Consider the following 27,984-nt stretch of genomic DNA (forward strand, 5'->3'; position numbering starts at 1 on the left):
AATGCCTTTGGCGAGCATCTTGTTGACTTCCTGCTGAATAACTTGCCGCTCTGCCGTGGACACGCGATAGGGTCGGCGGTGAATGGGAACAGCATCACCAGTGTTTATCCGATCCTTAACAAGGGACTTCTGACCAAGTGGGCGATTGTCAGTGTCAAATATGTCGCGGTAGGAAAGCAAAAGGCGATATTGGGCGGCTGCTTGGTCAGGGGCAAGGTCCGGAGCGACCATGGGACGTAATGGGCCGTCGAGATTCCAGGCATCCTGCGGGTAATCAGGAGGATCTGGAGACGCGTCGGCTGCAAAACCAGTGACGTGGTCGTCTGTCACTGACCGGAGCGTGGCCACCGCTATGCCTTCGGGTAACACTTGCTTCGTCAAGCCAAAATTGATAACGGGGAGACACATCCGATTAGCGGCAAGGGTAACGACGGAGTGTGGCACAGAGATGTAGCGCGCCAGGAGGACATCACGAATAGGGGCGACGACATAGTCGCCATCAGGCACGGTTGCCGTTGAGGTAAATTCGACGAAGGTTAGGGATTTTGGAGATAACCGAACAAACGCTGTAGTGCATAGGGTGTTCGGTTGTTCGGGGCGAACGTCGGAAAGAAGAGGAAGCTCGAGGCACAGCGTACCGGTGGAACAGTCGATGAGGGCAGAATACGTCGTCAGACAGTCGAGCCTGAAGATTAGGTCATGAGGGCAACTGGTCAGCACGGTGAACAGGACTGGAACTTGGCGGCCAGCAATTCCTACGCGAGCAGTGCACATACCACGGACGGCAACAGTGGCGCCATTGGCGACGCGTACGGCTCGAGTGACGGCTGGCGTAAGAACTTTTTTGAGGCAACGATATAGGTTAGCGCTCATTATGGACACTTGAGCTTCAGTATCAATCAATGCCGTCAACGGGACACCATCTACGTCTACTTCAATTAGGTTCGTGTTCGTGAGGAACGTCAACGGAGGATTTGGACAGGACGAACGTGATGCAGCACTACCTCCAAGAGCTGCATGGCCTAGTTTTCCGTCCGGTGGTTTGGCGAGGAAAAGCGGGGAGGTTGGGGTGACGGGGAGTGACGGCGTTGAGGCGACGGCGATCGCCCGGAGGAGCGGCTGTCAGGGGCATCAGAAGTAGGGTACGGACGGCGAGATGAGTAACGGCGAGCGTCGGCGTATGGGCGAGGAGCAGGGAATGAGCTCCAGTACGGCGGCATCCAGGTGGTGCGGCAGTGGCGGGATAAGTGACCAACTCGGTGGCAGCGGAAGCAGATCGGTTTGTCGTCTGGGGTTCGCCATTCAACAGGATTGCGTGGTCTGGAAGCGAAATACTGGTCATTAAAGGTTGTGGACATAGGAATGGGTGCCGAATCAGGTCGGCAGACAGAGCCGGCGGTAGGGATGCCAAGGTTTGCAATTTAGTGCCGCACAACTGCTTGTATAACGGAAATAGTAGGGGCCGCTGGGTCAAAGGCACCGTCGAGGGGTCGTGGATGAAGAGGGGCCGGACTCGCCGCTTCAATCTCACGGCGAACGATACGCGTGACGTTCTCTTGAAATGGTCGTGTGGCAGGAAGAGCGGAGCAAGAGGACGTGGCAGGGGTGTTTGGGAGCCGGGAAAATTGTGGGACGACGCGGCGGCTTTTGGCCACCTCGAAGCGGCGGCATTCTTTGACGATGGCGTCGACAGTAGAAACGTCGTTATAGACGAGCAAATTGAAGGCGTCGTCAGCGATGCCTTTTAGGATATGGCCCACCTTGTCAACCTCGGTCATGTGCTCGTCGACTTTCAGGCAAAGCGCGAGCACTTCCTGTATGTAGGAGACATACGATTCTGTCGACGACTGGACACAGTTAGCAAGCTCTTTTCGCGCAGTCTGTTGGCGACCTGACGGGTTGCCAAATAGGGCGCGAAGCCTGTCTTTGAAAGTGTCCCAGCTGGTTAGCTCAACCTCATGGGTGCGAAACCAGACACGCGGTGTCCCGTCCAGATAAAAGATCACATTGGCAAGGATGATGGTAGGGTATCAGTGGTGGCTTCGGCTAACACGCTCACACATGCTGAGCCAGTCGTTGACATCAACGCCATTTTAGGCGGAGAATGTCCCAGGATCACGGAGACTAGGAACCGTAACGTACGTTGTGGTTGGCGCCGCAGGTGTAGGTGGCGACGGGGTGTTTCCATCGGAAGCCATGGCTGAGAAGACGACGGTGCGGCCGTTTCGGAGCTCCGTGGCGAGGACGGGGAACATTCCACCTCCACCAGAATGTTACGCGAAGGACGACTCAGTAAGACGAGCAACTATTTACAGGTTGTATTTACAGCAGCGGTTGCAGCGCTGACCGGTTAGATTCAGAGCGCGAGCCCAACTCGTTCTTCCTCTTCTTTTCTCGAGTGATGGCGCCCGCGCGCCTCGTTTAAACAACCAAATACCACACGTGTGTAGCAATATGAATACTTCGTCACTCGGACAGACCTCTGTTGCCTCCCATCGTATCGACACCGATGGCCAGACCATTGTACTCCGTCGTCCCTGCGGAGTCTCTTTGGCCGAACGCAATATCATCGAGGAGAACGTCGCCGATATGCTGAAAAGAAACATCATACGTCCCTCCGTCAGTTCTTGGTCATCACCCGTCGTTTTAATGCAGAAGAAGGATGAATCGGTACGATTTTGTGTTGACTACCGAGCGCTAAACAAGATCACCCGCAAAGATGTATATCCGATTCCCCGTATCGATGACGCCCTTGATTCTTTGCAAGGCGCGCAATACTTTTCCAGCCTCGATCTTCGGTCCGGATATTGGCAAATTCTAATGCATGAAGTGGACAAAGAAAAAACCGTCTTTTCTACTCCGGACGGCCTTTACGAGTTTAACGCAATGCCTTTCGGCCTATGCAATACTCTCGCCCCATTTGAAAGCATGATCGACACTGTTCTTCACTGCCTGAAGTGGAAAACCTCTCTATGTTACCTCGACGACGTCATCGTGTTTTCCTCGACTTTCACTGACCATCTGCAACGCCTAGATGAAGTGCTGACATGCCTTTCTAATGCCGGACTTCAACTAAACAGTGTCATTTCACAAGCTCAACAATTAAAGTCCAGGGTCATCTCGTTAGCAACGACGGCATCCAGCCCAATCCGAACAAAATTTCCGCAGTGCTCAACTTTCCACACCCGCTTCGTGCAAAAGAATTGCGCAGCTTTCATGAACTCGCCTCATACTTTCGACGTTTCATCCGGAACTTCGCCAGCATTGTCTCGCCCCCCCCCCCCCCCCTCCCACAAGCTCCTTGCTAGTTCCAGTTCGTGCGATGGGAACGATCAGTGTGAAGCCGCGTCCAAGAACTCGAGCGCGCACTAACATCCCCATCTGTTTTGTCATTTTGATGACAAGGCACCGACATTACTGCATACTGACGCTAGTGGTCAAGGAATTGGTGCCGTAGTGCTGCAGCGCAAAGTTCGTTGCATGTGGAAGCCGCGTTCTGACTTCCGCGGAAAAGAAGTACTGGATAACCTAACAAGAGTGTTCCGCTGTTGTCTGGTCCATTCAGAAATTTCGTCCATACCTCCACGGTCGACATTTCATGGTTGTGACCGACCAACATGCCCTATGTGGGTTGTCGACAGTCAAAAACTTGTCTGGCCGCCTTTGCAGCTGGATACTGCTATCACAAGCATATGATTTCGATGTCATTTACAAGTCCGGAAGGAAGCACCAAGATGTCGATGCTCTTTCACGATGCCCATTAAAACCACCATCGGAGCACATCACATCACCTTGTCAAATTGGCCGCACACAGGGCGCATGGTCTATTACACCGATTTCCTCCTTGACTCCATCAAACCGCCCTTCAGTGCTTTCCACTCAGCAGCGTGCCAATTCTTATTGCTTATCAATCGCCTTAGTGGCTGTTTCATCTTCACGCAATGGAAGGCTACGGAAACAGCTCAAACTATTTATGTTCTAAGACGACGTGCTCTACAGTTACATTTTCACCCGGAAGGCCATCGACCGGTTCCCGTTGTACCACGCTCTCTTCACGCTGAAGTTCTGCAGGGCTCACACAATGACCCTACGTCAGGCCACTTGGGTTACCACAAAACCCACGAGCGCATACGTAGCCGATTCTTTTGGCCAGGTCTTTCCACGAGCATAGCTAGATATGTTGCTTTGTGCACGCTTTGCTAACACCGTAAGCGACCTACTACTGCTCCGGTCGGGACGCTACAACAACTTCCTTGTCCAGCAGAACGCTTCTCTGTCGCTGACATTGACCTTGTCGGGCCTCTCCCAACTACTCCAGACGGCAACACATGGATCATCACTGCTGTTTACCACTTGACACGGTACGCTGAAACAGCCTTAATACGTTCAGGAGCTGCCTCAGAAGTAGCGGTCTTCGTCTTGCAGGCTATCTACTTACGTCACGGGGCCCCTCACATTCTTTTAAGCGACCGAGGCAAAGTATTTCTTTCAAGCACTCGTAATGAATTTCTGAAATCGTCTCACATCGTGCACAAGACGTCTAGCCACCAGCCTCAAACCAATGGCCTAACAGAGGGATTTAATCGAGCGCTGTGCGATATGCTATCCATGCATATTCAACCTGACCATCGATCGTAACTGGGATGCGATTCTCCCATTTGTAACCTTTGCGTAGAATACCTCTGTTCAACGGACCACCGGATACTCTCAGTTTTTCTTAGTATGCGGTCGCCACCCAACCTCATCACTCGAAGCTTCTTTATTCTCTGGCCCCGACAATGCTTCACCATTCATTTGCGACCAGTTTGTGTCTCGTCCTGCCCAATGTCGTTGTCGCGCCCGTATGAACACTGAAGCAAGTCCAAGACGATCGCAAACATCGGTAGGATGCCTCTCACCTGCGTCGTTTCCTACCGCCCTGGCGACGATGTGCGCCTATGGACACCTGCATGAACACCCGGTTTTTCTGAGAAGCTTGAGCCTCGATATACTGTCCCTACAATGTCATAGAGCAGACCTCGCCGGTGAACTATCGCGTTACACCTGTTGATGCCCCAACTGACCGACGCTACCGCGGAATAGAGATCGTGCACGTTTCCAACCTGAAGCCCTTTGATCTGCGTTCCACAGTCTAACGTGCGGCCAGGCTGGCCGCTTCCGTCCACGGGGGAAATTAGTGTAAGAATTTATGCGGACTCTATCTTCATCTGTAGAAAACCATAATCAATCATCGGCTCGTGTTCTTTTGCGTCGGTGTCATCGTCGGCGCCAGTATTTCAATATAATAACCTCAGTAACCGAAGTGAGGCCAAGCCGGATTCACTCGAAATCAGAGTCAATAGGAGTCATGCGTAGCGGCTGCGCTTATATTCGAACTCACAGTAAAAAAAAAAAAAAAAAAAATCTGCGCAGCTTGCACTAAGCTGTGCAAGGCGGGAGAAACAGCGGAACTGGTGATCACCTAGCTTCTTCCAGTTTCGCTAGGCTCGGCCAAGTTTTGCTACGTTCGGCTAAGTTTTGCTAAGCTCCGGATGATACTCCGGATGAGCAAGCAATCGCCGCATTTGGTCTTGGTTAGGGCCTATACTCGCTCAATCCGCCCGTCCACTCCGCATGCGTCCGCCCTCTTGCCGACCGGGGCGGACGGCCAAAAGGCGGATCGTGTCGAAAAACTCGGTGTACGCTGAATCCGCACGAGCGGATTGCACGCGCACTCCGATTGGACGACGCGGTTCTGTTGACAGCTGGTAACCATTCGGCGGAGCAAAGTGTTCAAGGTTGGCAACTACCTTTGACAGCAGACGACACTGGCACATTTTTGCAGATGCGACTTCAAGTTTCCGCGTCACGGTGAAATTGCGACTCTAGGCTGTCCCATTCTGTTCTGCAGTCGCATGTCTTGCATTGGCGCCGTCATCCTTGTTCGAAACACCGCAGAGTCATCTTATCTGTGCCACCTTTTAAAAATGTATTGCAATCGCATCATGTCGCAACATGGACGTATTCTCGGACGATCACTCTCAGTGCGCGCTGCCTTGGCTGGTTGAGTAAAACCTCTCGAATCATGCAACGTGCCGCGTTCTACGTTATGCGAAAGCGATAGTATCGCCGAGCGATTCGACCGAAATCCCCGCGTTCGGCGTGATGGCGCAGTTTCTGTAGTGCTAGTGACAGTTTGCAAGAACATGGAGCAGACGCACAACTGCCGCGGAATACAGCTGCGTAGGTCGACAACACCCCTCTTTACTTTTCAACACGCGTGTGAGGCTCCGAGTACAGCTTGCTGATATGCTTATGCTTGCATTTGCTTGTTCATGCTTTTTTTTCGCTCTGCCAATTTTAAGAGTGCGCTTAAAGCACTTGGATGCATGAAATGCCTTTTCCTTTTTCTTTACATATATAAAACCACCAAAAACGGAGTGTGGCGTAAAACGTGCCTCTCAGATTTTTAATACTTGCTGATTGTAAGCGTTCCAAACAAAATAAAACCTCAGAAGATGAGGCTCAGTCATGGATGAAGTTCTCACCATGCGTGAAAAGGTTGTGCATAAGTGGTCAACTTGACGTACTAAGGAATTGAAGGTTAAGCAGCAAGTGTGCAATTCATTATGACTGGTATAAAAGCAATTTGTACGTATAGTGGTCACCTTATGCAGTTACGTACTCATGAGATGTTTTCAAGCAGATTTATTTGAAAGCAAATAATAATTTATATTGCTGATAAGACAACTTATTTCGAGTGAAATCACATAATTACATTCTTTCTTGCCAGCCTGGGTGGCCAATCTGTTGCCCCTTTACTACTTTAAGGTTTCGAGGTGATGAAGGTAGACGCGAATGCAAAAAAAAAATTAAGATCAGTCTTGATGAGAGATGTGCGTTATTCATAGTTGAGACAGCAAACCAATTGACTCAATACGTTAAGTCAATAAGTCCAGGGCTTTGTGCTGTTTTGATGGTCAAGGCCAGGAACCCAACATCCGTGTCAGTGTCAAGGGACCTTCGTCGAGCTTTCAATGTTGATTTTATATCGATGTCGCTCGTCTCTATAAGCTGGGCACTCAATCATGATGTGCTCTAAAGATTGCACGGTGCCACAGTTGTCACAAAATAGATTTGTGGTCTGGCCATTGCGAAAAAGAAGATTGTTCATGTATGCAAAATTCAGTCAAAGCCGGTGAAACAGGGTCTCCAGATGCCGTGGTAGACATTATGGTAGGCTTGATTGAAGTTCTGTGTTGATGTTGAACAAAAACTTGCAATTGCCTGAAGCTGAAGACCATCTTCTGTGCCGTTCATTGAGTACATATTGCTTCGCCATAGCTGAAGCCTCACTTTTAGTGAAAAACACTTCTATAAATTTTATGTGATCATGTCCTTTGCGGGCTAGCTCATCCGCCTCTTCATTACCAATTATACTGCCATTATACCTAATTCAGCATTTACAGAATGTAAAACACATTACCAAAGTGAACAAAAAATTAAGCAGTACAACAGTAGGCGTACTGTTCTTACTAGAGTTAACTCTAGTAAGAATCTCTAGAACGAGCAAAATGAACTGTTTCTGACGCGGCTGTAGCCTAGGCCTCGCGTCACCGCTTCGCTTCGCTTCGAGCAAGCGCCATGTTTGCCGTAATGACGTCCTATGCCGTCCGCCTCGTACCAGCCAATGAGAGACGAGCAGGCATGCGGATGGCAAAGTTGCGTCCGCCCGTCCAGACGATCGGACAGCCGTGCGTCCCGGTCCGCATGCGTGCGGAGCGGACGGGCGGCTTGAGGGAGTATAAGCCCTTAACGGCAAGACGAGCTTCCAGCTAAGCGGCTTCTTCTTCGGGAGTCTTGCACTTCTTCGGCCGTCCCATGTTACATTTACTCAATGTGAAGTCTACGAGTGGTGTGTGTCGCCGTCGCGGCGACATGATTTCTATAATCAGTGTGACGTCATGGCCAAGCTTCAGAAATTTTTCTCATGACTAATCAAAGAAAAAATTGCGGCGAGAAGCTGGGCGAAGCTGCGTAAGTGATTGCTAGGCGACCGCATTGACGGAGCGGGTCTGCTGGAACGCGGGGTCAGCATTGGAACGCAGTGTCGGTGTTGCAAGTTGCGCTATGCAACGCGCAGTGACGTCATCGCTGGCGCGGCAGCGGAGGAGCGTTGCCGGAGCTATGAGAAGCGAGGCGCAGCTGTGGCAGGTGGTTGCTAGGCAACGCGCAGTGGCGTCATTGGTCAGCGAGGTTTTTTGTTCGCGACACACGGACTGACCGTCGGCCTAAACAGCTCCGCTGTTGAAAAATAAAAAAAAGCTGCAGTTTCGCCGGAATGGCGAAGCAGTATTAGTGATATCGAAGTATAAGACAATTACACGTAGGAAGATTGTTACCGTTTGGGTAAGCAAAGACGCTTAGTTGCATTATTTGTAAAGCTCCCTCACGTATACTGTGCATTTTCCTTACTAATTTTTATTCGTCATATGTTGTATTCGCTGCTCAGCAACGCAGTCCACGCTGTTCTTAATTGCTCTCGTGTCTTTTCGCGCTTTTGAGATATCGCTTTGTCTTCATTGTTCAATGATGCGAGAGCATCAAATGGCCTATTGAGCGAAAAAGCCGGTGGCAGTAGCAGCGAAACGGCACAAAATTCCCACTCGCTGCCACGGCACGTTGCATGCGCGCCTCGACAGATGACAGCGGGGGAAAGGGAACGACTGCTGGCGTGCCGAGTGTTGCGTGAGTGGAGTGGGCATCGCCACGACAGCCACGTCACCCTTGTCCCTCGGAAGCCTATGTTATCCGTGCGTTCCTCGTCCACCCAAGCTATCACCTGTGTTCTGACTTCGCCTGGGTAATCGCTCTAAAGAAATCATTGTATAAAAAGAATAATTTCGAAAGGAAAGACGTTGGTGGCAGGGAGTTTCGAAACTACAATCCCACGGTCAAAAGCCGAGTGTCTTATAACTACTGGACTAAACCAGCGATTCGTATAGCAGGCACTCTGCTTTATGACATCATGGTACATGGTCCGAAGTTGGCACTGCCAAGCCCGGCGGGACAAAAGCGGTGACGTCAAAATCAAAATCACCGTGGCTAACTCGGTAGCGTCCCCATTGCATACTAAGGCCGTTGGGAAAGCTAGCATTACGTCACGGATCGAAGTGCACTGGCCTTGCGCTCTCTAGCACGCGTTGGCCAATCGTCTCAACAAGCTCGCTTGCCCGCATGGAGTTCATAACTCGAAGGACCGCTTCGTGGCGTGCAATTGAAATTAATTTTAATGCTTTCGTATTCACAAACCTTAAGAAGTGCTTTGGTGTCTTCGCATTATTCATTTACATGTTAGTATGGTAGTCTAGTTTTGCGCCTGATCATTTATTGCTCGATAATCTGTTATTCCACCGCTGGGAAATAAATGAAACAAATGGCATAAGGCATGCTTTTATGAGTAATTAAGCTACAGGGTGTATGCACTTGACGTCATCCGCGAGGAGTGCTACCGTCGTCCGTGGTTGCCACCATTTTGGCGGTCGCCGTCCTTAGGCGGCCTATAGGCCTAGGCGCTGGCAGCAGCGCAACGGACGATTCAGCGGAAGGTTGCACTTCAGTATTTACAGTGAATTGGTGTGTTCGGTAACTATAATGCACTTAAGTGCATACGCACGTGGTTTAGATAAACCTGAGCGATCGCGCTACCAAGAAAAAGTGCGCTTGTGCGGCGGCGTCGACCCATCAGCGCGTTGTCGGGCTGCTGCCTGCCGTGGATTTCACCGACATCAAGGACTATTTTGTGCAAGGAACAAGTTTTGTGTCGCACGAGCAACTAAAATTATACAAATTCATGGAAGGCCATAATTATTTGACGAGTGGCTGGGTGCAGCAGCCGTTCGTCAAATTTTGTTGTTGTTGTTGTTGTTGTTGTTGTTGTTGTTGTTGTTGTTGTTGTTGTTGTTGTTGTTGTTGTTGTTGTCGGAAAGGTGAGCAAGCGTCCGTCGTTTATTTTTGTTCGCGTTTCTTTTTTTTTTTTGTGAAATAGCAGTGTGAATTGTGTGTGCATCCCATAACTACGGTAATGGGATGTCGCGGTCGGAGAGGGATTAGATGGAGCAATTGCCAGCGGTTGCTTTCAAATGGTTTTTTAGACCTCCGCAACCGCTGCGTGCCGTGCATGTAGTGCTGGTTAGAGACGCGCAGCTTTCGAAAGAAACAAGTATATTGTACTTGTCACTTTTTAATGACCGTCAGCATTTACGCAGTCCCGTAAATGCCATTCATTGACTTCGTGCAAATTAGCGTTAACATTGTTTTATTGTGAAAAGTAGTCAGTGCTCCAACTGGATCTGCAGCCACCACAGTTTTCAAATTGAATTCAAATTTTTAGATCTCGACGCTTAAGCTGTCTGTTTGTACTCGCAGCTTCGTCATTGACAGTCATTCAATGAAAGCTGCTCGCACCGTGGCTTCTCATAAAAGAAGACGCCGACACCGCGCAGTTCACCATTATGCCGCTGTTGCATTGGCGTACAATCGCGGCACGTATAGTCTCTACGTGCACTCAGATGTACTAATTCAAGTACTTTCTACGTAGTAACACGCACTCACGGCTCCGCGCACAAAACACTGCTGTGTGCGAACTCTCCACGATGGCTTGGACGATAGCGATCTCCAATACTTCCGCGACGCACGGACGAACCGACGACCGTAAACATGGCGCGGCTGCCCGGCAATGCTGTCGCCGCCTCGCGGATCAAGGTTCAGTGCATACCTCCTATGGCGTTATGGAGTCACAATGCTTTATGATAATAATTCTAGCCATAAGTTGTGTTCATAGGTTTCTATACATATATGTCGTGTATTATCTTCTCAACTGGCCTTTCGTCAGGAAAAGATTGCTTATGTGTAGCTTTGTGCATAAAAACATTCACAAGGCGCTAAATGGATTGATGTGTATTTGTGCAACTTAATACGCACAAAGCACATATACCTTCCTAGCGTGTTTAACTGAATGCGCTTGTCTCATGGCTCATCTCTCGTGGTGGTGCGAGGGGACTCAGGCTGTGAAATTGAACTGCCTCCTACTATGATGTCTTGTAAATACTCATAGAAGCACGTCACTTCACGGAAAATTTCTTCGACGTCACACGAAGTTTCAAGTGCAACTGTTCCGTAGTGTTTCCGTAGTGTTCCGTAGTGTTTCGTAGTGTTCCGTAGTGCTTAGACGCAACCAAGGACGGAAAAAAGTCAGTCATGTTGCATTGGTATTAACCAATGCAACATGACTTTAGAAAAGGGCTGTCGAGCAAATTAGGCCATATAACAAATTATTTTATTTTAAATACGTCATGATTGCAATCATGATGAACACATTATTACGTCATGATTACATCATTACGTCATGATGATGTGTTCCACCCATTTACAACAGTAGCTTGTTTGTGATATGGGCCGGTATTTTTCTACAAGAGTTTTCTTTCCTTCATTATAAATGGGGTTTACTTTTGCGCATAACGATTCGGCAGGAAGCGTAGCAGTTCTGAATGACTCAGTAAGTATAATGTGCAAGCAAGAAGGGAGTTAACTGTTGTGCGTATCGTCTCAGAAATGTATTGGATATGTTGTAGGGACCCGGTGCCTTTTTCGTATCAATTTGTAAAAGTAAGTTCAACACACCTGACTCTGTTATAACAATTTCTGACATAAAGACATCAGCCTCAACCAAAGGCATACTTGTGATGAGAAAACGACGACAAACTCGCCGGTTTCCAGTTGGGCCCAGGATCCTTTAATAATGGCACGGCAGACGGGAGCTTGCTACACGAAACACAGCCTTTAACAGACACGCTAGCACGATACAGAAGATTTACATACAGGCGATTTACATGTACGTGGACTAGAGTTCGCGAATCGTTTGTCCTATATAAACATGTGCCTAGCACTCATGCGTCACCACTCGCCCGTGTGCCTCGTCGTTGCGGTGCCCGTGACGGTGGTTGTGACGGTGGAGCGTCGTTGTGGCTACGTCGCTGCTGTCGCGCCGCACCTTGTCGCACCACGCCGCTCCTCGTCGCGACGTGGAAGCAGGAGAAACAGCAGGCCGGTAGAGCACCAGGCCACTGCTGTGCTGGCCAGTAATGCCTGACCTGCAACGCCTCGGCTGCTAAAACGGCACGCTCGGTCGGCGGACAGGTTGCTCAGGCGCTCCGATGACCAGCAGGAAGCACTGCACCAGGCCGCTATCAAAGCAGGCCGCTGGTACACAGGAGAGCAGAGCCACGAGCGGGATCCACGACCAGGTCCGCACGGTAGCAGGACACCCGGTCGCCAGTCCTCGGGCTCGCTCAGCAGGCTGGTAGCTCAGGCGTCCCGGTCCAAGCAGGAAGCACTGCACCAGGCCGCTATCACAGCAGGCCGCTGGCGCGCAGGAAAGCCCAGCCACGAACTGGATCCCCGACCAGGTCCGCACGGTAGCTGGACACCCGGTCGCCGGTACCCAAGCCTTGAATTGCCGTTCTGCGAGCTGACATTCGAGGCTGCCGCTCACTCTCGCGCTCTGCGTGCTCTCGTGTCGCTTCTTCGTTCGTGGCACGTGTCGTCATCTTCCATTACCATCATCACCAATCCTCTTCTTGTAGCCACAACACAATCATCATTCCAAGCTGGCTTGTCACGCACTTTGTCTTGGCACCGCCATACGCCACTATCCACATCATCACAATACTTATTGGCCATGAACGTGTGAACACCGCTTTAGAATAATTTTTGAATGTATTGCCGATATCGTGTTCGTTTGTGACTTTTGATCCAGCAATTTCTAATCTACTAACCCTGTCCTCTGGTTTCAATAAGTACCTCCAAAATTTGTGCGGCTTATTTTCCATAAAGTTCGTTGATGTATTGGAAAAGAAGTTATTCCTTGCATGTTTAATTTCTCACTTAAGATTTCGCGAGAGCTCAGCTATATCTTCACGGTTATTCTTCTTCCTTTTTCTCTTCAGTTTCCGTTTAAGGTGAATTATCCGGCGCGTCATCCAAGGGGACCTTCGTCTAGTTCTTTTGAGCTTTGTTGATATGAAACTTTCTTCCCAATGTCTAACTGTTTTTCTTTAATTTTAACAATAGTTCGTTAATAGTGCGGCTAGGATGAAGTGACATATCATCTAGTACCTCGTCTAGATAGCCCATTATGCTCTCATCAGCAGCTCGGTTGTAGTCTTTAATTGGGATACGCGAAGTTTTGTTGCTACGATTGGTGCTTACGTCTAAGTTACAAACTATCAACGCTAACATTTTCTGATCTGAGATGCCTTCTTTTATGCTGGTATCCGTTGATAACGATCCAGACACGAGAGCCAGATCCAGCCCTGAGGAAGTGCTTTCCTGCACACGTGTCGGTTCCTTGAAAATCTGGGATAATGAAAAAATGAACATTATATCCTATAGTCGCTCACAGCTGTGCTTTTCTTATGTACCTACAGTGAGTTGATCCCAGTTTGTCAGGTAAGTTAAAATCACCTATTAGTATATTGGTACGAGAACTTGTTTTGCTGTGTAAGTAATCATGCACTTCGGACAAATATTCCTCAGGATCTCCTGGGCATCTGTGATAGCCCCTATTAAGAGTGAATAGTCATTAAGTTTAACTGAGCACCAGGTACTCTCGTGGTTTGCTGCGTCAGTTTATCACTGGAAAAGTAGGCGCTTATTTGCGAGTCAGGAATTTCTGGGTGGAGCCAAGTTTCAGTAGCTATAACAACATCCGGGGAGTACAGCTGTAAAATTTCTTCCAATTTGTCATCTTTATTAACAATGCTACGGGCATTAAAACAGATTAACAAGAGCGGTGCAACATTTTCTGTACATTAGGGGGTTGTAACATCACTACGTGTAACAATGTCTCGCTGTGAATGTCTTACCGAGATTCGCTCGTTTTCTTGATCATCCCATACATTCATGATCATCCGTTCATTGTTTATCTTTCGTTTGTCAAAAACCAAGCTTACTTTTTCGCCATTTGCACGGTTATCTTTAGCAGACTGCCGTAACTTTCTGCGCTTTTCGCGAAGATCTGCATCTTCCAATATGGATAGGTTACTATCGTTCAACTCGAAAGCATTGCGCAAAACTGACAACTTTTCTGTAACGTCGTAAAAGCGTAAGATAACTGGACGTTCTCGATTGTCTTTTTTTAGGCCATTTCGGTGAACACGCTCTACAGAACGTACTTCGATGCCCAGAATGCCCTTGATGACGCCATTTACAACTCTTTGTTTGAGTGATGCGTTATCTACACGAGCAGTTTCCTTCAAACCATAGATAATGATATTATTTCTGCGACCGCGGTTTTCTAAATCAGTCGTCTTTTTGTCAATTTGATTGATCCCTGTACGTAATGCGCTGACTGTTGGTACGCACTTGCCGACGTTCTTGTGATACAGCCTTAGTCTAGATAGTGCTGTTTCCACATCTGATAGCCGGTGCTGTACACTATGTAGTCCGACTTCTAAAGAAGACTGGGAAGTTTTACTTGCAGTGACCAATTCGAGGATTTAGTCTAGCTTATCCAGACAGGGATTTTCCTGGACATTACCACTGAGTTGCAATAGTAAGCGGACGACACCAAACGTCTTGCAACAACAAGATAACAGACACTGTGGGCTCGGCAGCACTATAAGACCTACATTACCAGTTTTTACGCAATTGACAAAGGGCAATTTCTTACTAACCTGGACAAAGGAGAGCACGAACTTTAACATCGTGCGCCCGACGGTGCCACTGAGCCCACTGATCTGCCCACGTTGCTGTTTTCGGCTTTAAATAGTTCCCACGATGTTGTCGGTGTCGCTGGCAGGCCAATAGGGCCTCTGGTCGAAATGCTGCTTGCCTCTTTGCCAAGTGACCTGATGGCGTCAGCAACGGCATCAGCTGGACAATTAATTGGTCGCGGCATCACGGATTGATAGGGGTTGTTGAACCGTAGCAATCCAATGGTGACAGCAGCGTGCCACCGCTTGGCCTAGTCGGGACAATGCCCTCCCCCCCCCCCCCCCCCCCTCGGACAAATGAAAACGTTCCGCCTATGGTCAGTGCGATGTTTTCGCTCAGCGGCCCATTTCGCGAAGACTGGCCTGAAGACCGCCCGTAGACCGGTTTTGTTGGTGTCGGCGTCTCCAAATCCTGTCCTACCGCGTCGACTCACCGTCGTTTGGCCTAATGTGACAGAATGCCTCACAGCGACGCACTCTGTCGACTGGTCGGCCGACCATCGGCGTCGTCTTGTTCTTTTGTACTGAAATTCCCACCAATTGCAAATAGCATGGAAGCTTTGGCCTTGAAAAGGCTTCACCGTTTTCTTTCTGTTTGCAACTACCGAACGCGTTTTGACAGTGGTTGTCTGCGGTCATCGAGTGTGATCTATCCATGTTTGCTTGTGCGCGATGACACCATGCTTGTTAATTCAGTTAGTAAGCGAATGTGTCAAAGTTTATGCAGGGAATAAAACTACTATCCTTATTCCTTGTAGCTTTCTACTATCGAAATTGATGGCTTTAAACTTCGGTATTGTAAAACTTATTTCCGCTTATTTCCAACAGCACAGCTGAAGCTGCAAATAGGACAATAAAAGGGTGTTATGAGACGTCAGTTAATGCCTGCATACGGCAGGCATTGCGAAATCTTTACTGGTAGCTTACCACTGTCGTTGAAAAGAAAAGTGTACAATCATTGCATTCTACCGGTGCTAACATATGGGGCAGAAACTTGGAGGTTAACAAAGAAGCTCGAGAACAAGTTAAGGACCGCACAAAGAGCAATGGAACGAAAAAGCTTAGGACTAACGTTAAGAGACAGGAAGAGAGCGGTGTGGATAACGGAACAAACGGGGATAGCCGATATTCTAGTTGACATTAAGCGGAAGAAATGGAGCTGGGTAGGCCATGTAATGCGTAGGATGGATAACCGGTGGACCATTATGGTTACAGAATGGATACCAAGAGAAGGGAAGCGCAGTCGAGGTCGGCAGAAGACCAGATGGGGTGATGAAGTTAGGAAATTTGCAGGCGCAAGTTGGAATACGCTAGCGTAAGACAGGAGTAATTGGAGATCGCAGGGAGATCGCCTTCGTCCTGCAGTGGACATAAAATATAGGTTGGTGATAATGATGATGATCGTAAAGCAATTTCAGACGCTGTTATAGGCTGCGTTCTAGGAAATCGTGTCCGGAAACAGACCGGAAGTAGACGCGTCGCGCCACCTTGTGGCGTCGTATGAAAACGTCGGGATGGCGGCGTCGGGATCGTAAAAGTAATTTATCGCACCGCGCTTTTCGCAGGAACTTAAGTTTTCTTCTTCATTACGTGACGTACCTCACCCTTGCGGCCATGTGAGCGCGTCAGCGCTAGTACGCGCGCTGCGACTGGCGTATCGATCTTTAAAGAAAACAGTCATAGTCTCTTCTATATCGTCTGCAGGTTCCGTGTGCATTAGCGCACATCGCTCCCGAGCGTCGCGCCCCCTTGCGGTGGTGGCTTCACGTTGCATCGCTCCAAAGTGAAACGTGCATCGCTCCAAAGCGTAGCGCCACCTTGTGGCACTTACTCTAATCTCCAGGGTCTCACAGAGAAAAGGGATGGGCGCGGCGGCGGCGTCGTAAGGAGACCACCGACGACGAGCGGGCCGCGGACGCCAAGCGTGCTGCCCGCCAGGACCGCGAAGCGGAAAGAAATGCGAACTGTCAATGTGGCCCCGATCCCGGAAACGTGGAACGTTTCACCGGAGCAATGGTCTTTCACCACATACACAGCTTTGCTGGTCATCCACCTTTACAGAGTGGAATGTCATTGAATTTTTAACCGCGAATAGCTGTTTAAGGCGGTGGTTAGTCAGGCGAGTGTGCGCAGGAAGACCTCGCTGAGTGATGACGTCACTCCACGTCGCCTAGCAACGCGTCGCCTAGCAACGCCGAGCCTCGCAACAGCTGTGTAGGTGCAGCTGAGCCGTGTCGTCATCGCGCGCGCCGTCGCTTTGCCAAGCTTTGGAGAGTCATGACGTCATCACGGCGAGCTCCCGCATAGACATTTAGCCAGAGCTGTGGTAGGCGGAGCTAAGACGTGACGTCACTGCAATGATCCTCATATTAATAGCTCCGCGTCTCCACTGTGGCGTCAGAATGCCCCACATCTCCGTGCCGAGCCCATCGCCGTGAGAATGGGGCGACCGAAGGAGTTCGTTACTCGACTACTTCTCGAGAGCAGATGAGACTCTCGATACTCGAGAGCGGATGAGACTACTTCGGACAAAGCCCGAGTATCGCGCCGGTGAAGCGGCGGCGAAACGTCGGCGATTTGCAGAGGATTCGGAGTTACCTGCTCGCGTTAACGATCAAAAGCGTGTTTTGCAGCCAGAAGCGTCGACAAAACGATCCGGGACTGCGACTTAGCCGATCCGAGATAAAGCTAAGTGGGATCGACAGCATCGCTGTTTGCACAGTCTTCGCACCATAGTGTGAAGCTGCCCCCATTTTTGTTTTATACATTACTTTATTCATAGCGATTCGTCTTAGGTGAAGGACGGACGGATGGACGAATGTGTTTCCTCATTAGGGAGAGCTGTGGGACACGAAAATCGGCCCCTCAGCGCAGAAGCCCGACGCTCTTACCATTAAGACACAACCGCAAGTACAGTTCTAACGTGGCAACATCAAATTGCACTTTCAGATGTTCGACCCGCGTTGATTATGATGATCAATTTCATACTATTACCCATATCCACAACGGAAGGTTGGTAGAGGAGTGGGCGGTACGTATCGTGCCAACGCCAACGATGTGGTTGAGACGATCACCGCGTGTTGATGCTTATGATTTCCATACTATGGCATATATCCACAAGCGGGAATGCCCGAGAAGTGACCAGTACATTAAAAAAATTGGAGGTTGATTAAGCTTCGCCTTTAAGAGTGGAACGCGATAGCATTCAAATATCCCTGAATGCTTGTCAGGCTTCCCGGCAACTGCGGCTTTCTTTTTTTCTGCATCTTCGCATCGGCGCGCCGCTGCCGTAGGGAGCGTTGCATGTATAGGCTCCGTACGCTGTTGAGGAGGTGAGAGCCACCTGCATGTCGTTTTTGCAAGGACTACCGACTGGGGCACGCCGCTGTGTCAATGGTAGAAATGCTGGAAAAGGGGTTCGTATTCGAGTTTCCGCGTAACAGAATTTAGTTTTCTCGTATATTCAGATTACAATCCGGCGCTATCGTGCCTGTAGGTTGTCGTTAAGTCGTACTTTACGATTTTTCTGACGCATTTTACTTTGAGAAATTCAATTAGTTCACCAGCGCCTCTGTGACGCGGGAAGGGCCTGCGTGCTCTGGAAAGTTCGGTATGATTTTTTTGGCAGCGGAGGCCACACGCCAACACCAACGCCGGAGATTCTGCGACATGGGGCCCTTAATGCTGTCGCGTTAGTATTAAATGCAGAAATGCAAGCCATTATAAGAGCTGTCACTTTGCGTGGCACGCGTATGCGAGAGCACATGCGCTGGCCAGTTTCCTTCGCGCCAAAGACGCAGGAATGAAATGGGCAAAGTTATAGCATTTCTATAACTGCTTCACGAAAGGTTCGCTCGACATATATGTTTCAACATCTACGTTAAACGTGCGTAACTTTTTCTTAGGGTGAATGCCTTGTAGGTGTCATCGATCAGTCGACCTTCAAAAAGGTGAAAACCTTACATGTCTAATCGATTAGTCGACCTTCGAAGTGCTAGAGAGAAAACGCGTCGACACGAAAGGTCCAAAAACTATCGACATTATTGGCTCGTACCCCCGTAAGCCGCCCCCCCCCCCCCCCCGTAAGCAAGCAAAATGGATGATAAAGATGGATGACTTTACGAATTAAGAGGAATGACGAAGCGAATTATACTAATTGGATTAAGAGGAAGAGTAAGCGAATTAAGAGGATGACTCAACGAATTAAGAGGGGTGACTAAGCGACGTAGACTACGCTTATTAAGAGGATGAGTAAGCGAATTAAGAGGGATGAATAAGCGAAGTAGAGTAAGTGAACTAAGGGGGGTGTGTACGTCATGTGTCCACCTTTAATGTATCCGCACCATGGGCTTTCGCCTTCATGTCATCTTGGGGATAACGTAAGAGACCCTGTGAAAATTTTTTATTTTGAAAAAGCGTCTACTCGGCGAGAACTCGGCCAGCGACCGACGGACTCACAAATATAGATTAAGAACTGAATTTGAGTCATATCCCCCCCCCCAAAAAAAAATGGTTGATCCCTCGTTCATGGGAATCAGTAGAACACGAAAGGGAACCGTGTCTTCACAGAAGCTGTTGCGCTTTTGCTCCGGGAAGTCCCGGTCGGCGGCAGCGAAAGGTGCAGAATTTGCGGGTCGGCGACCATGTTGCAGGTTTGCTTGGCGCGCGGCGTCCTGCTGTCTAGTCGCTTCGGCGAAGGTGCCAGCATTCTGGTCCGTAGTGGCTATGGCAGCCAGTCGAGCTGCGACGCGCACAGCTCAAGGAATGCCAGTGGCAGAGTTCTCACTGTGCGCTGCGAACGCTCAAAGACATTGTGCTTCACGATATCGTCTCTTTCACCGGAGCAAATGAGATTCGCCCGGCGACGTCGTCGCCTTTCGGCGCCTTTTAGCGCAGCAGTTGTCTTAGGTGGTGCCATCGCAAGCGAAGCAGTAGGCGATGGTGCACGCTGAAGCCGCAATCTGCGGGTGACGAGGCGCCACAGGCCAATCCGGAGCTAACTGCCTACACGATGCCGCAGAAGTACATGATTTGTCTGATCTTCGTGCTTGTGGATTTAGACGTTCTTGTGACTGTTTATTGCGCTTCATATGCCTTCATTGTCGTAAATTTCCGAGCAATTTATACTTTTCGAAGTGCAGAAGACACAGCGAACACGCACAATCGCTACTAATTACAGCAGTGCAGCTCGGCGAGGTGGCCAACTCAAAACGCGCCAAGCATCTCACTGCACTGGCTTGCCCGTGATAAACTCATAAGGGAGTTTTATGTAACGTGTGGAGGCGTTCGTCCGTGGCGTAATGGTTTAAACACCAGGCTTCTCTTCCAAAGTTCTTGTGTTCGAATCCTGCCATCGGACAATATTAATAATGTTTTTTTTATCGTATAGTTATATATTGTAGAGTTATTGTATGAGACTATGCACGAGGCTATACTTGGTTGTTTATTCAATGGCTACACCGCGTTGGACCTTCTGCTGTGTGCTATGTAGAAGGAGCCTACATGCTAACGAAAACAGCGCTTGCATGTAGGCTCCCTTGTGCTGCGACTACCAAAGCGCTCTTTGTCGGCGCTCGATAGCGTCACAATGCAATGCTTCGCTTCACCGCTCCTAGATGGCGACTATCACATCCGTTGCCGGAAAACAGTCGTGAAACCCGCGATAAAACACTTTCGTGTTAAAAATCGTAGGATGGTTTGGCAAAGAAAGCCTAATCGCCTTAACAGAGACGGCAGGGATGTTAATATGGAATTGTCTTATTGGCGCTACCCATGGAGGAAGGAAACCCCAGGAGAGGCCCTGGCCAGCACGAACGTATTGGATAAGGTGTGGCGGAAGTCACGTGCTGTTTTTCGCAAAGGAGCACAGGGACGGGTACCCCAAATGTCAACGTTGCCATGGCAACCATGCTCCTGAAGCTTTCGCTGATGCTCTCAGTCTCTGAAAAGTGAGATAAGATTTTTCCGTCGGTGTCTTTCCCGCAGCACCTTTTGTTCACAAGAAAAGCTGACCTCTGGGTGTGGTATGTAAGCTTGAAAGTTGTGTTTTGGGTCTGTGAGTGTGAGTGTCGGCCAGCAACAGATACACTCAAGCAATCACGGCGCGGGTCTTCGTTGTCTTCTTCAACGCGCCACGGAAAAACACAGGAGCGCGTCTGATTCACTAAAACTGCTACAGAAGTTTTGTAGGCTTTGTTTTGACGCGCGTCAGGAGCACACACTTCCGGCGGCTCGTAACAATGCAAGTTCAAAGTTCGCGCCCATCTGCTCCGGTGAGCTGCAGAACCGCTGATTGGAGGCGCAAAGAGAGGTGGCACACCAACATGGCTGCATTTCCGGCTTCAAAAAAGTGACGTCAGGGCCTCTCCTGTTTTGTTTCCTTCCCCCATGGCGCTACGCTATCTAGAGGAGGGGAAAGGGGAAACGTGGAGAGAGGGGAACGTAGTCCTGGATGCACTGCGTCTACTTGACGTTCACGCTTACTGTCCGTGCAGACGCTACTGGAATACCGAACCCACCAACCCCGAAGAAAGTCTGGGTACTTTTGTGCTCTGCGATAAGGACTTGGTGCGTGTGAGCACCTTTGACTGCGTATGGAGTGTTCCGGGTACCGGAATATGCATGCGTTAAGTAAGAACCTACACTATGAACGCACAGCAATAAATTGAAGGAGCAGGAGTGCAATAACAACATTCGTAGAGAGCAGCAGAGAAAAGCGTGCTACTCCTTAAGTCAGAGGCGCAGAGGCCGGTATTCTAGAGGGGCACAATGGTGAGGAAGCCAGCTAGCGAACTTCATTGAGAGATAAAGCACGCTTGAATTCAGAATTATCTGGATGATTTATTTCAATTTACAACGCCACACTTCGCCTCATATGCCCAATATGTCTTTCCGCCTTCCCGTCGCTTCGGCATGGCGACGGTGTCAATTGGCACACCTAGCACGGCTAGGGTCTAACCGGCAAACTCGTAAGCTGCCTTGCCCTTTGCTCCCAGCTCGGTAACCCTATAGAGTAGGCCGTCCTCGGGCCTAGTGGCGTCTGGACGAAAACTGCCTGTCGTGACGTACAGAACGTCGTAGTTCTTGCCTCCGAAGCAGCACGATGTGGTGTACTTGGCCGGAAAGCTTATCTTGGTCAGGATCTTGGCTGCGAAAAAAAAGTAAGTGTGAACTCTACAGTGACGCCGAAGAAGAGCTAGGGGCACTAGTGTCATCTGATAAATACTTGTTCGACAAATTTGTGAAAGCCTGCAACCGTTTTTTGAAAGGTCTATAGATTATCTACAGACGATTCCTGCTGACTACTACAGTTCGCAAACTGCCTGCAGATTATGAGACTTTACACCAATGGTTTTACACTTTCAATCAAACTTCCCTCGTTGCTCATGGAGGAAACGTTGGAAAGCTTGTTTCCTGCCTTTGCGACAAAACGTGTGCGTGTGCATCAATGAGCAATGCAAACTATATCGACAGAAAACTAGTCTATTGTGCCTATAAGCACTGGAAAGACGCAAGCGCACTGTTCTAAGAGGTGAGCTACCTCTGAGACCCGAAACACGTAGTTGATTACGACGTAATCCTACATCTTTATACAATTCTTTTACATTAGAAGGGGCCCTTCATCAGGTCTCCGCAGATTTCAGGATCCAGGATGAAACAGAAACGTTATGGACCAACACGGTTGTGCTCTGATACCCTACGTCTCGCCAAAAGCGTAGTTAAGTTTGCGTCGCTGGCCTCTTTCGTGGAAAGTGAACAGTGTTTCAGATAGCCGCTTCCTTTTATCTCACCTCGGCAGCAATGTTCAGCCATTAGACAGTTTTAGTTTAACGTTAGCGAAATAGCGGGGTTAAGGGAAATAGCGTTACCGTTCCGCAAACGAAATTGGCAGAAAGCTAGTTTTAGTATAGCGTGATAGCGAAGTTTACGTGCGGGACGCTCTATTTTGAACTTTGAGTGCATTGTGCACATGAGTGATTCTGTCTGTGTGTGCGTCCGGAAAGTGGGAGAGGCAGTGCAATGGAAATGAGGAGCCCATTGCAATTGTACTACCAAGCTGTACAAGTACAAGCTGTCTACCATAGCATAGCCTCCGAAATCTTACGATCTCAGAGGCCATATGCCGTCGTCGCACTTATCTCCAACCTTCACCGATAGGTGGCACTGGCATCTCAGAAATTAATGAAACACAGAGCACTGTGGGGCCACAATAAGTATGAGGTGGTGCGTGGAATCTGGAAAGGAGTAATGGTGCCAGCGCTAACATTCGCAAATGCCATTATATGCTTAAAATCGGATATATTGGCGGGTTTGGAAGTTAACCAAAGATCAGTAGGCCGGTTGGCTTTGGGAGCACACGGTAATACGACAAATGAGGCAGTGCATGGAGACATGGGTTGGGCCTCTTTTGAAGTCAGAGAAGCACAAAGCAAAATTAGTTTTGAAGAAAGGCTGAGGAACATGGATGAAAATAAATGGGCGGCTAAAGTGCACAAGTATCTCTACATGAAAAGCGTGGACACAGAATGGAGGAAGAGGTCAAGGAAGTTGGCAACCAAGTACAGGATAATCGAAACTGTAAATAGACAACCAGGGGTCATCAGAAAGAAAGTGAGAGAAATAGAGACCGTGAATTGGATGCAAAGAATGGAAACGAAAAGGACAATGGAGATTTACAAGAATGAGAAGAAAGAAATTAGAAGGGAAAATCTGTACGATAACACAAAGGGCAGTGCCTTGCTATTTGAGGCTCGAGCCGGTTGCCTAAGGACGAAAACATATCGGAACAAATATTCGGAATTAGATGAGACATGTGTATGCTGCAGTAAAGATCCAGAGACCACTCAGCACATCCTAATGGAATGCGACGGGATCCACCCAGCGAGAACCGTAGGTAACGTGCAACTCCCAGAAGCGCTTGGGTTTAAAGTGGAAGGAAACATAAACAGATCAGCCGTAGAGATCAGCAAGAGACGATTAGAGTACTGGTGGAAAAAAAGTAGGGAAAAGATGGATGCGACCTGATCTCTTAAAATCATAGGCAGCGGTACAAGGTAAATTTTTGAAAAAAAAAATAATGATAGGTATACAAAAATGCAAGATAAAGAACATGTATAGTATACCTGATTAAATCAAGCAGGCTAGGTGACTATTTGTCGCCGCCCCGTTTCAAAGGGGATGCCAATAAATCATCATCATCATCATCAATTTCTCTCGTTAGGCTTGGTCGCGTTTGAAACGAGAAGCGATCTCGAAAATTCCTCAAGATTATCCGTAATACTCTGTCGTCGAAGTGGTCTGGGACTAAGCGAAAGCCATTTACACAAACATTTGCTAAGAACGAAGTGAATTCTACAAAAACAACGCCAAATTCAGTTCGAAGCGGGCCGCCGGGACCGCCGCCATGTTTTACGTAAACTACGTAAACCACGCAAAGACGGTAACGTTAAATCTGAGAAATAGCGTGCGTACAGTAAACGGTATGGGTGGTTTAGCCTTCTGCGCATGCGCATTCCGCTATTCTGCGAAGCCGGCTAAACCAAAACTGTCTATCATTTGGGCAGTCTTCGCGAGATTGGTTGTCGATATCCAGGAACGCTTGCCGAGTCAATAACGCAGACTCGTCGCTGTAGTAACGCTTAGGTGCCCCCCACGTCAGTGGCGTGGATCGGCATGGAGTGGCATGCATCCACGCAGCATACGCTCTCCTTCACTCGCGGCATCAGAGTGGTATGCATCGAACGCACGAACGATTGTCGCCTTTTCAGCTTCCGTTCGTCTTTGGGAACGTACACCCTCAGGCGACCGAAATGCTCATTATAACGCTTAAAGAGGTACGAATGCATCCAAATGTATTTAGCGATGTTTCGGGATAACATGGCACGGATAATTCGTGAGGAAATGCTGCATAGATGGCAGAAGGAGCTAAACGGACCAACTTATGTACCACTGCCAATGAAATAGTCGAGCGGAGATTACCTTCGAAACAGGTAAGGAACACTGCGACCGTCCTAGTCTTGCAGACTGGGGCCATCGCCAGCCACGCGCTGCTTGTGCACGCTTTCGTGGCTACTTAATCACGGTTCCTGTAACACTTGACCAACCTCAGCTTCTGAAGTCATTAGTTTGGTTTAGAATTCAAACTGGCCCTGAAATATTTCATAAGCTTCCTGTTCTCAGCATAAGCTTCCTGTTCTCGTCCTGTATCAAAATTGGATCAACTACAGGTTCTTTTATGCTGTTGGCAAATCATGTAAGGGACACTGGTCTTCGCTTATGCTAAAAAATTCAACTTTACACTGGCGGCTTTCCGTTGTACAGAACCTCAGATTTATCGGACCAAATTGAAGAACGACCCCGATGAAATCTCCAACTCGTGCCATGGGTGGATCATGTTTCTAAACTTTTGAAAATGCAAGCATGTTTTGATTGCAAGCATTAATTTCCAAATTAATTGAGTTGAATTCCAAGGCCAAGCAAGCATTCGCTGACACCAGTGTGCGCCTGCCGTATTAAACCGTACACCCGAATTCTCGCTGTTAAGTTAACAAGCGCCCTCCCCTATTGTCCACTTGTATTTTCCGCGATATTACCGGCCAATTTTAAGGTGAGCACGTGCGCCCCGTAAATTATGGCACCATACAAAGGAGCAAAGTCTTACCGGTCTCGGGGTCTATCTGCACCACCGCGCTGCCTCCGAAGCACGCAACCCAGATCTTGTTGTTGAGGTCGATGGTCATGCCGTCCGGGACGCCCAGCCCTTCGTAGCCGGGCGTCGTGCTGAAGTCGGCCAGCAATCGCCGGTTTGCTGCAAGGACGCGCGCCGGTTTGTAAAGCGAGGGTCTCGAATTTGTTCTTCTTGATGCCAACAGGTATACGATACAAGAGTGTGCTAGCCCTTTGCTTGCTCTTAAGCTCACGTGCTACATGGACGACTGTGCTTATTAAAATGGCGTTGCCTGTACGTAACCTAGGCCGTGAGCGGCGCCTGTCTAGGATAACATTGTACACAAATACACAAGAAAGAGGTCAGAGGGACCGTCGCCGCTGTAGTTTATTGGTATAACCTTGCGCGCGAAATGCCGAAGTTGGTTCGGCTGTCACGCGCAGCAAGGTATATTTTTGTTAGCTTTCGCTTCCATTTTTTGTATTATTTCTACATTAGAATTAACCATAACGATTACCTTCCCATATGGCTTTCCTGGCTTCATCCTCTGTCCCCTTCCTATGATTGTAACTAACAAAATATGAAACCTCTCGGATCCCTGTAACCTTCTGGCCTACTGAGCAAGAGAAGCTATGCTCAAGATATGTCTTCGACTGAACGCCACTGTATAATTAGAACGGCCTCCCGCCCGCCACTGTCTGCCACCTGCCCATCCGTAATTTGGCAACGCGTCACTTACCATCTCCAACTAAGTTGTGCTTGAATGTCTATCACATTCGACTGGATCTTGTATAATATCAAACTGGTGCCTCATTGCTTATGTACATAATAACCCCGAATCGAATCAGGGGTCTCTAAGGAAAATAAACTGAAACTGTTGCCACTGTCTGCCTCTGCAGGCGTGCAAAACAATCCGCCAAGTGGTGTTTCGAGTTATTGGTGACACGATGACGTTTTCATTTCTCCGGCGCGTAAGCTGCATATTCAAAATCCCTGCAAACAATCCCTCCAAAGACGCACGCCTATTCAACGTAACATATCGCAGACATTGCCAGGGCTCAGGCTCTTGTTCATCCAGGAAGCTCGGCTTGAACGGAGGCTCATTCTGTACAGTGTACGCTTCAAGTACGCATACCTCTATGGGGCACTCACAACAGTAAACTACAGTGCATCGTTCTAGAGCTCGGAGGTTACTAGGGAACTGAGTAAGATTGTTGTGCACGCTGCACTTCATATTTGGCACCCTGAAACCACAAGTGTAGGATATCTTGCTCATCGAACGAAATTTTCAAGGTGTAGTTTAATTGCACACAAAAAGAGAAATTTTATGTTTTCTGGTGCTGCGTTCTCCATTCTGCTACCATTCCTGCTACCCAGCCGGCTACCCATTCAAACACTTTTGCCAAGTAGAATCGTAAGGTTATAACGCTAAGATTTTCATGGACTATGCAATATACTTGTGAAGATGTGCTGGACAGCCCGCACAGCTGAAGAGCGGTTCTTGCTTCCTATATAACTAGTGACAAAAATTTGTGTTTTTACTGACGTTGAGCGTTAGCGTTACGAACGGAAAACCACGCATTCTTTATTACAGCATCTTCAGCCTGGAAGATTTGGTGAGACCTGAGCAGGGGAGTTTCCAGAGCCATCCTTGGATTAGACCTGGAGAAGGCCTTCGACAATATCTCACATGAATGCATTCTCCAGTCTATTGCCGGCCTCGGGCTTGGGAAGAGGGTCTACGACTTCGTCGGATCCTTCCTTGGCCTTAGAACTGCCAAGCTCAAGATCGAAGGATACCTCATCTCGCAAGAGATCACCCTCGGTTCACGCGGAACGCTTCAGGCCGGGCTCTGTCATCTCGCCAACATTATTCAACATCGCAAAGATCGGGCTTTCCAAGGAGCTCGCCAAGATTCAAGGAATCAACCATAGCATCTACGCAGATGACATCATCATCTGGGGCGCCTGCGGGAGCGACGGCCAAGTTGAGGACGCCACGCAGAGCGCCATCGATGCGACCGAGCGCTTCCTCCGCCCCTCTGGGCTCGGGCTTGGGAAGAGGGTCTACGACTTCGTCGGATCCTTCCTTGGCCTTAGAACTGCCAAGCTCAAGATCGAAGGATACCTCATCTCGCAAGAGATCACCCTCGGTTCACGCGGAACGCTTCAGGCCGGGCTCTGTCATCTCGCCAACATTATTCAACATCGCAAAGATCGGGCTTTCCAAGGAGCTCGCCAAGATTCAAGGAATCAACCATAGCATCTACGCAGATGACATCATCATCTGGGGCGCCTGCGGGAGCGACGGCCAAGTTGAGGACGCCACGCAGAGCGCCATCGATGCGACCGAGCGCTTCCTCCGCCCCTCTGGGCTCAGATGTTCTCCATTCAAGTCTGAACTACTTCTCTACAAGAAAAGACCCAGAGGCGGTGGCCATCGTGATTGGAAATCGGCGTCCGAAAGCGAAATACCGCTTTTCACTGGTGACGGAGACTCTCTCCGGATATTGGAGATGTATATCGAGTCTAACGGTGCCAATGGCACAGCACTCAAAAAAATCA

The 27,984-nt window shown here is 48.9% G+C and overlaps 1 protein-coding gene across 2 annotated transcripts in view; it reads right to left on the minus strand.

Moving 5' to 3' along the window:
* Positions 1-21,579: 21,579 nt before the first annotated feature.
* The window catches only part of LOC119432013 (regucalcin), an 86,442-nt gene continuing 80,037 nt past the window's right edge, over positions 21,580-27,984 (minus strand). For both annotated transcript variants that reach the window (XM_049657287.1, XM_037699461.2), the window contains 2 exons: positions 25,414-25,560; positions 21,580-21,900 (listed from right to left, as the gene is read on the minus strand). In XM_049657287.1, coding sequence (XP_049513244.1) covers positions 21,707-21,900; positions 25,414-25,560 — 341 coding nt within the window. In that variant the 3' untranslated portion in view covers positions 21,580-21,706. The remainder of the gene's footprint in view (positions 21,901-25,413; positions 25,561-27,984) is intronic.

Source organism: Dermacentor silvarum, chromosome 10, assembly GCF_013339745.2.
Source record: "Dermacentor silvarum isolate Dsil-2018 chromosome 10, BIME_Dsil_1.4, whole genome shotgun sequence".
Taxonomy (NCBI): domain Eukaryota; kingdom Metazoa; phylum Arthropoda; class Arachnida; order Ixodida; family Ixodidae; genus Dermacentor; species Dermacentor silvarum.